The sequence below is a fragment of the Papio anubis genome, chromosome 1, assembly GCF_008728515.1.
Source record: "Papio anubis isolate 15944 chromosome 1, Panubis1.0, whole genome shotgun sequence".
Taxonomy (NCBI): Eukaryota; Metazoa; Chordata; class Mammalia; order Primates; family Cercopithecidae; genus Papio; species Papio anubis.
Window position 1 is genome coordinate 87,992,149 of NC_044976.1, and position 16,744 is coordinate 88,008,892.

The window sequence follows — 16,744 nt, forward strand, 5'->3', positions numbered from 1 at the left end:
CCAATTTTACCTAGTTAACTATTACTACTTATACTATACTTCATAATTCCATGCAAGCATCACTTCCTAAACCCCCAGCAGCTGAGGTCCTAATGTATACTGTCAGAGTGTCCTAAACTTCTACTTCATCTTGCTTGTCACAATTGTGATTAAATGGTTGTGTGTCATTGTTTACTGTCTTTCCACCATAAGGCATGGTTCATGAAGACAGGGATTATGTCTGTCTTACTCATCACTTTATTCACATTAATGAGCTCAATACCTTGCAGATAAAGCTATTCTATTACTTATAGAAAGAATGAATCAAGTTCCAGGCATTGTGGTAAGTGCTAGGAATATAAAGCTTTCGAAGACACTGCATCTGTCCTTTGGAAACTTTGTACTCCAGTAGCTATCTCCATTGATAATCTATTCAGCCTCTAGAAACAGAAAGACCAAGGATACATTAAGATCCTAGAACTTTCTCCACCCCCATTCCCCTACATCCCACGTCTTTCTCACAAGAATCCCAAGTCTGGCTGTGTTTGTATCCAAGGATATTGAATAGAAATGAACCAACTTATATTTCCACCAATTTCCATTTCTCTGTTGAGTGGATATTTATTTATTTATTTATTTATTTATTTTTGTAGAAACTATTTTAATTTATGTCTGTGTTACCTAATGTTTTAGATTCCTAAAACATTAGTCTGTGTTAAGTTTTTAAGATGGGTCATTGGAAAAGAAGATCAAACATTACAAGAGCAAGTAAAAACAAACATCCCCACAGTTGTTTCATAAACCCTGTCCTTTCCCTTGGCCCTAAGCCTGTTTTCCACTACCCAAAACATCATCCACTTCATTCCTAAGTCCTTCTTCAGAACTTCCAAAGATCTCTCTTCTTTGAAGTGTTGGACTTTTACAAGTAAGTTTTTTCTTCTTTCTTCCATACTTTTTTCTACTCGTCCTAAAGTTTTAATTGAATTCCTGTGACCTTTCTATGCTTTTTTTCAGCATTTGTGATTAATATATTTAAACCTCCCAATTTAACAACTTTTGAGCCAGTTTTGTTCTTTTCAAGCACCCGCAATGTGCCTTGTTAATCCTCCTGATGAATTTGCTGAGCAAAATCAGTTCTGAAATCAGCTTTAGATGTCACCATGCAAGTTGATACATTACTAGACTTCCATATCTTGTCTTCTAGGTTTTAAACCGTTTTTAAAAATATATTTGGCAAGGCTCTGGATATCTTTGAGATGGTTTTCTCAGGAAGACCTCATCTGGCTCCAAGCCAGCTTTCTTACTAATAATATCAACTCCAAGCGATTTCAAAATACTGTACCGTTTGTCAATGAAGATGGCACTGCTTTTGATCTTGTTCCAAGTTAGCTGATGAGCTTTATATTCTTTCCTCTACTTTTTTTTCTGACGTAGGATGCAAATTAATAAATCCAAGATATTACACTTAGACCATTCTTGTAACTTTCTTTTTAATTACTCATCTATTTACCCAATAAATATATATTGAGCACCTACTATATGCCAAATACTGTGAAGTTTAGGGAAAACAGTGGTGGACAGAACAAATTATTTCTGCCTTCATGGAGCTTATAGCCTAGGGAAGACCAATGTAAATCCAAGAGCACAAATAAATGGAAAGTATTCTCTGACAGGGGTCATGAGTGGGTATCCACAATGAGAGCCTGAAACTCTGGATGTGACGGAGTCAGAGAGATTGGGGACAGCTTCCCTGAGCAAGTGGTGCTAGAACCTGGGTCTGCAGTATGCATGGGAGTTAACAAAGCAACTTGGGTGGGTACTGAAAGAACATTCCAGTTGTGGGATTAGTACCAAAAGGCCCCTGCCGCTATTATTTATGTTCTTTGTAATGACTTCTCAGGATCTACATAGACTGTTGGCCTTTGCTATCGTGTAATGCGTTACCTAGTTTCACTATTTCTTTTTGAGGGAGGATAGGTTTTTTTTCTGTTTTTAAATTAAAGAACATATCTATCTTCAGAAACAATGCATTTTAATTAAATGATTCATATTTTCTGAAAATATTTTTCATATAGATATTTGGCACAATGTAGATTTGAGAGACCAATAACATTTGGCTATATCCACCTAGAGCCTTCCTATAAAGAAACTTTCCATGCCCTTTCTCAGCTTCTAGAATGTGTGACTCTATGAGCATCAAATGTCTTTGCATTAGATATTTAGCTCTGCTGTGAGTAAAGAAGACTTAGAAGAGGGAACTCATAACATGTCTAACTTGGAAAAGATGGCCATTAAATCAATGTGTTGAATATAGAGACAAACCCAACCATTATTTCTCCTTTAGATACAAAGCCTTGCATTATATATTCATTAGCTGGACAGACAAAACCTAACATTCTGATTTTTAGGTACATTCATATCAGTTGGTTGTTTGTTTGTTTTGTTGTGTTTTGTTTTGTTTTGTTTTAGATGGAGTCTGGCTCTGTCACCCAGGCTGGAGTGCAGTGGTGCTATCTTGACTCACTGCAAGCTCCGCCTCCCAGATTCACGCCATTCTCCTGCCTCAACCTCCCGAGTAGCTGGGAACTACAGGCACCTGCCACCACGCCCGGCTAAGTTTTTGTATTTTCAGTAGAGACAGGGTTTCACCATGGTCTCGATCTCCTGACCTCGTGATCCACCTGCCTCAGCCTCCCAAAGTGCTGGGATTAAGGTGTGAGCCACCGCGCCCGGGCCCTCATATCAGTTTTAATGCTCCTGAAGAGCCATTTTTCCTGGAGGCTGGAGGACCTGAAATTTTTCCTTCCATCACGAACTTTACTGAGCTCATCCAACAGGAAAGACCAGTCAACAGCTGGCATGAGATGGAAGGCAGCCTTCTTGAAAAGCTCCAAAGATAATTAGTCAACAGTTAGTGTTTTTCTGCAACTATCAAATCTTCCATGGTCCCTGATACTAGACGGTACATTTTAAATGGTAGATTCCTGTAAAGATTAGCTTAATTGAAAAGGAAGATAAAAATGATCATACTCTAAACCCGTTAGTCTTTCAGTCTGTCACTTTAAACATCAGTCTCTTGGTTTCTGAGCAGTGTTACTTTGTTTCCTAGTTTTTTATATTTAACATAGCTGGAAATTTTAAATGTTACCCCTATTTAACAAAACAAAAAGCAAGTGGAAAAGTGTTTGACAAAAAGTTGCTTTAGCCTCCCTATCACACTTTTTGGTTGACAGTTAGTGCAGGTACCAGTCTACCAACTATTTTTATGGAAAGGTATTTGAAAAACCAGCTACATTTCTTGTCAGAACAGAAAAGACAACTTTCTCCCTACGAAATCATTAAGAGTTCAACTCAGAAAACAAACAGACAAACAAAAAACCTTTTTTTTGAGTATTCTAGGCCCCAGAGCAAGGAATATAAAATGAAAGGTGATCCCTTGCCTTTTCAGAAAACTGTAAATTCCAGAAGTTACAAAATAAACAAGAAACGTTAGTTTTAATGCTCTTGAGGGCAGGAGTCTTCTTGCCTTCTGTACCCTCCTCTCCTTGCTGCCCTTCATCAGAAAGCAAGCAGCATTCCCCGCAGATGGCTTTGCCAGCACCTGCCGTGCCTGGGTTTTCTGGGCTGCGCTGTATGTTCGTGGTGTTAGAACCTTGTTAGAACCTGTTGCTTAGAACCCTGTGCCCTCTTTGTTCAAGGGGTAAAACTGGATTGGAGATAAACCTCAGTCTCTTTCTGTACATTGAAGGAAGAGATCAGTGATCCTCAAACTAGTCATTACAGATTTCTCCAGTTGAATTCGACTTAGCTTTTGGATGTTGAGACTGATAAGGTGATTGAAAACTTGGCCTTAACCACAGCCAATGATATTGAGAGTTCAAGGAGAAACACACAGCCTTTTCAAGGGTTTAGAATCTGATTGAGATTGGGAAGGGGTGTATATCCATGCTACCTCATGGAAGAGTGGATAAAGGAGACAGAAAAAAAAATCAGAATGAAGAGGTGACTAAGAAGGCCAGTAAGATGCAGAGAGCTGAGCCATTTCTGAGAGAGACTATAGGTATACTCAGAATAACAGAGATATGGAAAGAAATGACTGACATTTGGTGATAATCTTCTATGAACAGTTTTTAAAGGACTATTAGATCTCAGCTTAGCCTCACTTCAGAAAGGATTTCTGAATTTAAATGCACTTGAATTGTGCAGAATAGGCATTAAATAATTATTAGTATCATATACATATAGCTGAAGCTATTTGACAATAATCCCAAAGAAATTAAAGCTTTAAGATCTCAGTGAGATTTAGAAATGCAATATTCCAGATCATTATTTTGTTAATAATACTTTAATGTTTAGATTTGTTTTCTATCACCTGTTTCTTAATAGGTTCGTGTTCTGACAAGGGAGTCACATTTGGCCATTTTCTTGGGTACGAGCTAAGACCTCAGAAGACATTATTGATCAACACATCCTCTTTAGCACTAGTGACAGAACATTGTACATTAAAAATTCAATGATATTTAACTTTGAAATTATAAATTATTCCTGATTTCTTTCCTCATCTCAGACATTCTCTTCGGTAGTGGATGTTCTTTGAATAATCATTATTTACAACATGGAGCTATTCGGTAATAGTCTCTCTCTCATTTATTGCAATGTCAGGGCCGATCTATGGGGATAATAACATAATGAAAGAGTTGGTCCTTACTACAAAATGCTCGATTGAGTGTGTCTTTATCTGTGTGAGTGATAAGCCTGGATAAGTCTATTTCAGTATAACAAATTTGTATCGAGGGCTGCTTCTAAGACACTGTGCTGCTTTCTTGAAGATACAGAGATGAGATATAAATTCTATCCTTGGTGAAATAAAAATACTGTAACAACCTCTTTAAATGCACTATTGGTACAGGAAACAATAATCAACCCCATTTACAAAGGAGTTTCAATTCATGTTTTTTTAGGAATTTCTTCAATGAATATTCTCCCATGAGTGTACATGTGGGTGAGGGGTTCTCTCAGCACTTAGCACAGTGCCTGACATATAATTCCCTCTCATAATTTATAGCAAGCACATGAGTGAATGAAAGTGAGTTATGCTTGTGAGAGGAAAAAAGCAGGTACTGATCATAGATTTTTAGTGGATTCAAAGACCTATGACTACAATAATATAGGTAACTGTGGAAACTATCATGTAAAGCAAAGGCCTTGAGATGTACAGCCTGAAGTACACACAATTAAAAGGATTTTTCTTTAAATATGTGAAGAGCATAATCAGAAAGGAATAATATCTTCATTGTTTAAAAGAGAACTAAAATTGCTAGGTAGAAGTACTTTTGCCACCCCCACCAACACCCTTAGAAAAATAGGTTAAGCTCAACTTGAAGACTTTCCAAATAATGTAATTGGTCCATTAATTGAACATACAATATCATGGAGCTATCCAAGGAAAAGATAAGATAGAAGTATTAATTGGGTTGCAAGTTCCGCTTACCTCTTAAGATTCCTTTGAGTCAAGAGTTCTATCATTTTATGATGCTATGAGGGCAGTACAGCTTAAGAATCATTTAAATGTGTTAATGTACGTTTATTTTTTCTTTTGTATTGTCAAATAAGAAACATGAAAAGAGAAATTTGAGTACAGGAAGAATTCTATTTAAACTATTTGTTTCTTAATACAGTTTAACTTCTTTCAGTTCCAGTCAGCATCATGTGGTATTAACAAAGAGCTCTAGATGGAAAGAAGAAAGATTTGGTTATAAGTTATAGTTCACCATTAGCTGTGTTCCTCAGACAAGTCACTTAATCTCTCTTGGCTCAGGATTTTCAGCCATAAAGTAAGGGGTCTGGACTGGATGATCTCTTTGACCTTTTTCAGGTTATAAAATTTTATAACCCATTTATGATTTTCTCATTTAATTAAATACATTTCTACAGAACCATATAATTATGTTCTGCTTCAGTGGATTTTCCTAGAAATATTTTGTCATGAATGCCACAACTGTACAATAAAACACAATCTACAGTCATGCTCTCCCAAGAGAGAAAGGTATAATTTTTATGTAATTGAGAAATTTTGCCTTTTTTCTCCTGCTTTTTATTTCCATCCTTGCACTGCCAAAAGAAAAGCAACTTGTTTTACAACTGATGTTTTCAGCATATTCTGATGACTTTGTTTTGATTTGTGGAACCTTTGAGTACAACTGAAAAGAACCCATAAATTTAAAATCATGGCATTTCTGTTCCTTACCTCTTTTGCCCTTGTTCACACTGGCTTTAGCTATGCTAATGTCCTGGCCCTGTGTGTGGGATCTTCCTACCGTGACAGGGTCAGACATATACTTTGCTTTTAGCTTCAGTAATAAAAATTGCAAAAGCAATTATATCCCACTTTCTTAACTCAAATTACTATGTATTCACCCATTTATTCATCAAACATTAGTTGAGTATCTAATACATGCCAAGCATTATTTTCTAGGTACTTGTAACACATTGATGAACACAATAGAACTGATAAGTGAAGTTCTGTCATCATGAAACTTGCATTCTTGTGGAAGTAGAGATGCAATACATCAAGAAATACAAGGCTGGGTGTGGTGGCTCACACCTCTAATCCCAGCACTCTGGGAGGCTGAGGCAGGTGGATCACCTGAGGTCAGGAGTTCAAGACCAGCCTGACCATCATGGAGAAACCCCGTCTCTACTGAAAATACAAAATTAACCAGGCATGGTGGCACATGCCTGTAATCCCAGCTACTCGGGAGGCTGAGGCAGGAGAATCGCGTGAACCTGGGAGGCAGATGTTGCAGTGAGCCAAGATCGCGCCATTGCACTCCAGCCTGGGCAACAAGGGAGAAACTCCGTCTGAAAAAAAAAAAGAAAGAAAGAAAAAACACAATAAATGAGGGTTTTTTGACAGACCGCATGTGATTTTATGAGACAGAGAGGAGTCAAGGATGACTCCAAGATTTGTGGCCTAAGCAGCTGGAAAGACAGAGTTGCTATTTACTGAATAGGAAAGCCATAAGTGGAGAAGGGTTTGCTATGGGGATGGGGAATAGGGGACTGGGACAGGAGTAGGTTTTGGACAGGCTGAGTTTGATGTGTCTAGTGGATATCCGAGAGGAGATGTTGAGTAGGTAGTGGGATCTGTGAGTCTGGATGGAGATATGAATTTGTGAAGTGTTAAGTATAGATGATATTGAAACATTGAGGCCAGATGCAATCACAAGGGGACTGAATGCATTAGGGAAGACAAGAGGAACTAAGAGTAAGCATTGGGATGCTCCAAAAAAGGAGGTCAGAAAGAAGAGGAGGAAACAATGAAGGAATAGCCAGGGAAGTAGAAGGAAAACAAGGCGGCTATGGTGTCCTTTAAAAGCCAAAGGAGGAATGGTCAAATTACATGAAATGCTGCTCATAAGTAAGATGAGGAATGAAAGGCCAGGCACAGTGGCTCATGCCCATAATCCCAGCAGTTTGGGAGGCCTAGGTGGGTGGATCACTTGAGACTAGGAGTTTGAGACCATCCTGGCCAACATGGTGAAATCCTGTCTCTACTTAAAATACAAAAATTAGCTGGGTGTGGTGGTACATACCTGTAGTCCCAGCTACCCAGGAGGCTGAGACAGAATCACTTGAACTCAGGAGGTGGAGGTTACAGTGAGCCAAGATCACACCACTGCACTCCAGTCTGGGTGACAGAGCCAGACCCTGTCTCCAAAAAAACAACAAAAGAAGGAATGAGAACTGACCATTGGATTCAACAACACAGATGAGTAATACACATGGGGTTCTTTCTGTTGAATTCTTATTTCATGTACTCAGCAACTATTAAATTGTTTTGTGTTCATTTTGATCAGGGCCACTAATCAAAATGGGTTACTGACAGGATACCTACTATCATTTGGAATTGGTTCTTGTTTCCTTGAATGATGTATGATTGTGCTAAAGGTGATGCTGTTTACCCACTGTCAGAAAAAATGTGGAACAAAACAAATGTTAACTCTACCCATCTGATAGCCATAAAACAGTGTTAGCAATCATGTTGGAATCACACTAGAATAAGTTTCATATTCTTTAGGTCATGGATAGATAAATAGAGCAGAATACATTCTGGGATATTAATTCTAGACAAGAAATACAAAAATTATCCTGGGGAGGGATGGGAACATATTATTTTAGGAAGAGCCATATAAATAAAATAATTTTTTTTTTTTTTTTTGAGAAGGAGTCTCGCTCCGTCGCCCAGGCTGGATGGAGTGCAGTGGTGTGATCTCGGCTCACTGCAAGCTCCACCTCCTGGGTTCACGCCATTCTCCTGCCTCAGCCTCCCGAGTAGCTGGGACTACAGGCGCCCACCACCACGCCTGGCTTATTTTTTGTATTTTTAGTGGAGACAGGGTTTCACTGTGTTAACCAGGATAGTAGTCTCGATCTCCTGACCTTGTGATCTGCCTGCCTTGGCCTCCCAAAGTGCTGGGATTACAGGCGTGAGCCACCACGCCCGGCCAACTTTACCAATATTCTTTACCAAAATATATATCTTTGAGAAGTAAAGTTATGTGGAATATGGATCTACTAAAATAGTTTTTGTAATAAGTTTTTTTTTTTTCCTGGTCTGGAGATGGCCACAGGACATTTGACTTGGTAGTTGATAAGTGTTAGGTGTTTCATGCTTTCATGCTTTTTTTTTTTTTTTTTTTTTTTGAGATGGAGCCTCACTCTGTCTCCCAGGGTAGAGTGCAGTGGCACGATCCCGGCTCACTGCAACCTCTGACTTCCAGGTTCAAGCTATTCTCCTGCCTCAGCCACCTGAGTAGCTGGGATTATAGGTACACACCACCACATCTGGCTAAGTTTTGTATTTTTAGTAGAGATGGGGTTTTACCATGTTGGGTGGGCTGGTGTTAAACCTTTGATCTCAAGTGATCCACCCACCTCGGCCTCCCAAAATGCTGGGATTACAGGTGTAAGCCACCGCACCCAGCCTACAATAAGTATTTTAAATAAGGAAATGAATCTGAATGTCTGCAAAGGGTTACAGAAGCAGAGATGTAATATTTTTCATTTTTAAAATTAGGATACCAGAATCTCTTGATTTAATTAAAAATATTATACTTCCAAAGACATTACTGATAAGATAAATTAAAATCCTTTGTAGTAAGTTGAAAATCAAGGTTGGAGGAAATATATTTATATTTCTAAAATAGAAAAATGTTTAGCTAGAAATAAAATTATGCTGATCGATCTTATCTCCCTATTTAAGACTTAGATAAAGGAACAGTGACCCTCTGCCTCAGTGGTTCTCAAAGTGTGGCCCATGGAAGCCTGGCAACTTAGACCTTTTTAAGGGACCCCGTGAAGTCAAAACTGTTTTGTAATGCTAAGGTGTTTTTTGCCTATTTCACTGATGGTACAAAAGCCATGGTTAGTAAGGCACCTTCACATTATTTAAGATAGAGGCACCCGACTGTGCTGAAGGGATTGTGTTCTTCACTGGTAATACTTGCAATTAAAAAACTAGGTTCACTTACTGTCCTTATTGAGGCAGTAAAAATTATTGTTTTAATAACTCTCAACCTTTGACTGCATATTTTATTAATACACTATGTGATCAAATGGAAAGAATACATAAAGCACTTCTGCTGCATTCCAAAGTACAATGGTTGTCTCAAGAGAAAGCTCTTGTGTAATGGAGTTGAAAGTAGAATGAGCTACTTTATCACATCATACTACTTTTACTTGAATAAAACAACTGATTATTGAGACTTGAGTATGTGGCATATATATCCTCAAAATGAATGAAGTGATCCTGACACTTCAAGGAGAACAACTAAAGTATTTGTTGACAGCAATAAAATTCAAACTTTCAAGTGATAATTAGAATTTTGGAAAACTTGTGGTCACCACTATGAGCTTGACAGCTTCCCAATACTTAAACATTTTTCTGATGATAGCAGTGGTGATATTAATGGATTTTTAAATATTATTACTAAAATACGTCTTAATATTTTATTATGATGAAATGTGCCAACATTTGGAAGATCTGGATAAATCAGTGATCCAATGTTTTCCAAATTACCAATGCATGATGTTACAAAATCATGCATGTGTTACAAAATCATACATGTGTAAAAAGATCCATTCAAAGTACAAGATAGACTAATTAATAAATTTTTTTTTTTTTTTTTTTTTTTTTTTTTTAGATGGAGTCTTACTCTGTCACCAGGCTGGAGTGCAGTGGCATGATCTTGGCTCACTGCAACCTCTGCCTCCTGGGTTCAAGCGATTCTCCTGCCTCAGCCTCCCAAGTAGCTGGGATTACAAGTGCATGCCACCACGCCCAGCTAATTTTTGTATTTTTAGTAGAGTTGGGGTTTCACCATGTTGGCCAGGATGGTCTTGATCTCCTGACCTCGTGATCCACCAACCTTGGCCTCCCAAAGTGCTGGGATTACAGGCGAGCCACTGAGCCCGGCCACTAATTAATTCTAATATAATGAGGTTTAAAAAGTTGTTTGATATAGTTTCCAGTTTCCATATTGCAACTAAGTTAGTCAAGGTTTAGCATGGTATCAAAAATAAATATATACCATGATATAAAAAGGATACTCCTCCCTTTTCCAACCACATGTCTTTGTGAGGCCATGTTTGGTCCATACATTTCAGACAAAACAACATATCATATCACAATAGATGGAAATTTCAGACAAAACAACATATCATAATAGATTGCAGAAGCAGATATGTCTTCTATTCAGCTGTCTTTTATATTAAGCCAGGCATTAAAGGGATTTGCAAAAATTTAGAACAATTTCATTGGTCTACTAATTTTGTTTTGGAAAATATGGTTATTTTTCATGATGATATATGTTGATTAATGAGTTTACTTTTTAATAAATTACATATATTTTTAGTTTATTGGTTTTTCACTTCTAGGTGTGGCAAATATGTATAGGTGTAACCCATGTAAACACTTTGGGGTTCTCCTCATTGTTGTAGAGCATGAGGGGTTCCTGAGACCAAAAAGTTAAGAGAGCCACTGCTCTATATTGGTGCATTTTATTTCTGAAATTGTTGCTCACTTTTATAAATAAGTCCAGTTTCCTCTATGATGTAAAGAAACTTATGGAGGAGACAACAACCAAATCTATCAAGGAACAATAGACTATAACACAGGTGGTTTGCTAGTTATCCCTGCCACTGCAGCTGATTAGGGTCACCCCAAATCTGAGTTGGATGAGCATTGCTTCATGAATAAACATCAGAATTTATTCAACAGACAGTTGTTCATAGCTTCTTGTTTTTCCAGCAGTATGGCAAGTAATGGGGATGCAAAATAGAGTAAGACAGTAGCTTCTGAAGTGGAACTTGGAAGTCAAGATGAGTTTATGCCATCTGTTACTGCCACTGAGACAACTGTGACTATCAAACATTTGGGCAGTGGCACTGTAATAATTTACTGAGAATAAAAAGAGGCCATAAAGTGTCAGGAAAATGGAAGTTCGGACTAGTCTGAAATTTTAATCACACTCGAAATATACAAAGTAATGTATTGAGCTTGTGCAGTTTGCCTGCAACACATGTTTTAAGGAGACACATAGGCAGAACATGTAGATTCTACCCTCAAGAAACTTGTAGTCTAATGGTGGTAACAGAAAGGAGTTAAGAAAAGTTGTGTTTCAGTAAAATGAGGAAATTGTATTCTGAATAGATGTCAAGTAGGTAGGTCAGAGAGGAGAACATCGCCAGGCTGTTGAAATTTTCAACGTTGTGTTAACAGATTCAAAAAGAAGACAAATTATTGTTTAAGAAAAAGTCACAATGCAGCAAGACAGAATAGATAACATTGTAATTGTTGCCAAAGCTGTAATCAAAGAAGAGGCTTTGCTTTTATCTGGGACGTTTATTGTCTATCTAGCTCTTAATTCAGTATTAGGGAAGGAAGGTGAAATTTTTTTGGCCGTCCTTGGCCACCCTTATTCCTTGCCATAAGATAAAGAAAGAATATTTCTCCTCACAGTAGCAGGATAATTAACCTCAAGTCCTGGGTCACACCAAAGGCAGTGAGAATGAGTAAGAAAGGAGGGGGCAGATCAAGAAAAGAATGTCCCTCTTTTTCCCTTTTCCCAGAGCCTTGGGTGCACCCTATTCATTTATCTTCTGTCATTTGGTTAGAGATAGGAGTTTCCAGAGTAAACTGTTGTCTCAGAGGAGAAAATTAGGATAAGTTTGGGGTTCACAGTGAAATGTGAGAAGTACAGGAAACAGAGTAAAAAATCAAGATACAAGCATGGAGACAAAAAGGAAACAAGGAAGAAAAATCGAGGCCTCCTCAACCCACTACCATCAATAAGACCTTTCTTCTTAAAAGACAAGGACCACGTTGAAACACTGTTTTCCTTTCCCATGGAACGAGCAAAATGCTTTATAAATAGGGCTCAGTAAAGAATTAACACAAATGAATGCTAAAATTACACTTAAAAATAGTTTAAAGCAACAACAACAAAAAAATAGCTTAAAGCAATAACCCAAGATGGTAAGATAAATAGCAAAAACATTTCAAGGGATGAGCTCTAGTCTTTCTGGCATCTTCATGTTCTGTTTAAGAGAAATGAGGGTCCAGGAAATAACTGGGACTTGGCAAGTGTCTGGCCATGTTCTTTCTGTCCCACCTGGCGCACAAAGGGAACCTTGTTATTGGACATGTGGGTCTCCTTATTTCCTCAACTGGTGGTTTTATTCAGTGGCTCATCAAAACATTGATGTGTCTTGACAGCTCTTGAACTAATTCAGACCTCTGCTGTGAGGAGTTGGAGCCACATTTGGTAACAATGCAGTATGTTGTACTTGAAGATAAATTAATTTACAAGTAATCTCTCCTTTCTCAGAAACATGATTCCCGTGACAGAATTCCGGCAGTTCTCTGAGCAGCAGCCTGCCTTCCGAGTGCTGAAGCCATGGTGGGATGTGTTTACCGATTACCTCTCGGTAGCCATGCTCATGATCGGCGTGTTTGGATGTACTTTACAGGTAGGTGCCTAGATCCCTGGCAAAATGGGGGCCACAGCAAGACACAAGTCAATGAAACCTCTTTAGAGAGCTGGCTGTGTGATTTTTAACCGTGTAAGTATCAGTCACTGTTCTCTGTAGATGTATCTGTAATCATAGCAGATCACCTGAAACACCTGTTTACTGGGCTTTCCTAATAAGGTAAATATGGTACTTGAAAGATTTCAATGAGCCCAAAGAGCAATTGACTATAGTCAAGTAATGTCTGATGTCACTAACATCAAAGGGGGCCCCTTATCTTTCCAAACTGGCTTCACAGTGAAATGTAGCATATATCCAGCACCATTGATATTGCCAAAGTGGAACTTTTTGCTTTTCTTCATCCTTTACCCTTACCCCTAATAAGATTTTCTGAAAGAACTAACATTTTGATGAGATATGATTATTTTACTGAATGTTTAGTTCTGAATTTAAAAAGAGCCCAATAAAAATTTATATAGATGCCATCTATGTATGTATTGAATCCGGGTATTTTTTACATAGCTGCTATGTTCCAGGTACCATACTTTGAGGACGTGGATACATATAAGTAGTTCATATCTAGGGGAGAAATAAATAAACTAGCAATCAAAATAACTTGTGTTATACTATGGTAGAGGTGTCCATAAGGCACTAAGGGAATGCTGAAGAGAAACCCTCACTTTGGTTTGGGAATAAAAGAAAAGGTGGTGGTTGAATTAAAACTTGGAAAACCAGCTGAAGTTAGTCAAGAACCTCTCCTTAGCTGAAAGTCAGAGGACACCAAGAGGAGAAAAGAAAGCTCTGAGTCATGGATGGGAGAAAGAACATGACATCTTTGGGAAGCTGTCAGTAGGACCGGCACATTTGGGGTGTCGATATGAGAGCTGAAGCCATGCTTGCAAGGAGAATCACCCAGGGAGAATGTGATGGGAAGGCAGTGTCAGTAGTAACGTTAAAGAGTAAATGGAGAAGAAAGTGGGGCCCTTGAAGAAGACTGAGAAGAGGCAGCCATAAGGACAGATGAAAACCAGGAGAGAGGCGTAGGTCAGAAGCCAAAGGAAGCCATGGACAATGATGGCAGCCAACACAACTAATTCAGGGGCTAAGAAGGGAAAGTAGCAACTGCATCATTAGAAATCTTAGGTCAGTGGCTGGAAAAGTGGATGGAAATCAACGTATTATAGAAGCTATGGGGTAGAAGTGATTTTTCAGGTAGATCAGCTGGAAAAGGAGGTATAGGGAGAGAGAGAAATCACTAGAAGTGGTACAGAGTGAAAATAAAGGACTTTTAAAAGTTGGCCTTAAAAATAGTAACACATACTGCTTCCTATGTGTCAGGAACTCTTTTGAACACTTTACGTGTATTTTAACAAATGTCATCCTCATGACAACTCAAAGATATAGGTTCTATGACTATCCTCACAAGTGAGACATCTGAGGCACAGAGAGGTTAAGGATCCTCCCAAGGTGAGTACTGAAACCTTTATTCAGTCCAGGTGATTTGGTTCCAAAGTTCCTGCTCTTCGTCCCTCACACCATGCTGTCTTTTATTTGGTCACTGAAAATATCTTGCCCCCTCCCCTCCAACAAGGGTGCCAGTGAGATGTTATTGTCTTTAAAAAGGGGCATAAATTCATTCATAAAGAAAATAGTTGTTGAAGAACCTACTGTGTATCAGGCACTGTTCTACTAAGAATTGTCAATGAAGGAGAAAAAAGACAAAACTCCCAGCTTTATGGACTTTAAATTCTATGGGGAAAATAAGCAAAATAAGCAAAATCAATTAGTAAATATGTTAGTGGATAAAGACAATGGGAAAAAATAAAGCATGCAAAGATGGTAGAAGGTTACTACAGGTAAGATAGAAGCTGCAATCTTCAAATAGGATGGCCTGGGAAGGCCTCATTGGAAAGGTGACTTTTGGCCAAGAAATTAAAAGAGGTCCAGGAGCAGGCCAGGCAGATGTCCTGGAAGGAGGCTTCCAGGCAGAGGGAACAGCAAGAGCAAGAGGCGCATAGTGAAAGGAAGGCACAGGACCCTTCCTTTTCTGCAGAAGAGTTGGATTTTTTGATGTTCTCACGTTCTCAGTTTTCTAGTTCTGTTTCCCTGGAGACCCGATAAAGGTCAAATGTTAACTGTGTTACTAGGCAACATTATGGCATAAATGACCACTCATTGGTCAACTGTATCTGGGCTGGAAGAGTGATAAATGCCTGGTAGGAAGCTGTATCATTGGACTTCTGTGACTGTGGTGAAACTTGTGGTTCAGCATGCTCCTTGACACATCAAAGATTGATCTATTGAGTTACAGGAGATATTGGTTCCTTTGAGGCACAAGGCTTTTAAGCCAGGGTAAGTTCTGAACCTACCTAAAGTGGATCTCTTTTCCTTGCACTGGAGATGATATGGGGAGGAGAGGCTTGGGGAGGACAGCAGTGTGGACAGCTACATGGACAGTTGTGAAGATTTTCCTAAATGGGGAAAGACTGATGTTGCCTTGCTGGTGACTCTAATCTGTGTATTTCTAAAGTGATTCTGGTGCCAAATGAAGTTTATGGTAATCTTGCAAGTCTGAATGTTAAGGTGAACCTAGAAAGTCCCCTGGTGATGTTACAGGCCTGAAGCAGGATTACCTCTATAATGTTGAGGAAAATCCACGAGGCCAGTGTGCCAGAGAAATGTGAGTGAGGGGAAGAGCAGTGAAAGGTGAGGCCTGAGACGCAATGGGTGCCAGATCATGTAGGGCCTTCTAGGCCACTGGAGGGCTTGGCTTTGTTCTGAGTGAGTTAGAACATGTTTGGAGGAATAATGAGCAGAGGATTAGCATAATTTATGTTTTAACAAGACTACTACAGCTGTTGAGAATACACTGTAGGGGGTGAGGATGGAAGTGAGGGTGGTATTTGGAAGGCCAGTGCAATAATCCAGGCAAGAAATGAATTAAATAGTTTGAGTAGGGTGAAAGCAGGTGTTCTGCATGTATTTTGAAGGAAACCCCACCAAGATTTGCTGAAAGATTAAATGTGAAATACAAGAGAAAAAAAGAAATCCGCTGGGTGTGGTGGCTCACGCCTGTAATCCCAACACTTTAGGAGACCGAGGTGGGTGGATCACCTGGGGTCAGGAGTTCAAAACCAGCCTGGCCAACATGGTGAAACCCCATCTCTACTAACAATACAAAAATTAGCCAGGCATGTTGGCATTGCACCTGTAATCCCAGCTACTCGGGAGACTGGGGCAGGAGAATCGCCTGAACCTGGGAGGCAGAGGTTGCAGTGAGCCAAGATTGCACCATTGTACTCCAGCCTGGGTGACAAAGCAAGACTCTGTCTCAAAAAAAAAAAAAAAGAAAGAAAGAAAGAAAAGAAAAGCAATCAAGGATGACTAAGATTTTTAGACCTCGGCAACTAGAAAAGTTTGTTTTTAAACATGTTAAATTTGTGATATATGTTAAACATCAACATGGAGATATTAAGTAATCAGTTGGATGTAAAACCCAGGAGTTTGGGGTTAGTGATGGTCAATTTCCTGAGGAAGGAGGTGAAGATCCAGGATCCAGGAGGAAGGATTACCCTTGATTTGGGTGAAGGAAGCATCTTCCACCAGAATGGGAATGATAGCTACAGATGCATTTTTATTTGTTAGGGAGACAGAAAGATGGGAGTCTGTGCCTTATGGCTTGTTGTTTCTCTGTGATGGAGAAAACAACATTTACTGAGAGATTGTGAGGGTG

The 16,744-nt window shown here is 39.0% G+C and overlaps 1 protein-coding gene across 4 annotated transcripts in view; it reads left to right on the plus strand.

The window, feature by feature from the left end:
- LRRC8C (leucine rich repeat containing 8 VRAC subunit C) overlaps window positions 1-16,744 on the plus strand; it is an 89,250-nt gene that overhangs the window by 37,515 nt on the left and 34,991 nt on the right. The window contains exon 2 of one of the 4 annotated variants that reach the window (XM_021943821.2): window positions 12,870-13,011. The exons of 1 other annotated variant lie outside the window; for it this stretch is intronic. In XM_021943821.2, the coding sequence (XP_021799513.2) occupies window positions 12,874-13,011 (138 nt within the window). In that variant the 5' untranslated portion in view covers window positions 12,870-12,873. 2 more of the 4 variants (XM_021943827.2, XM_021943831.2) reach the window with 2 other exon arrangements.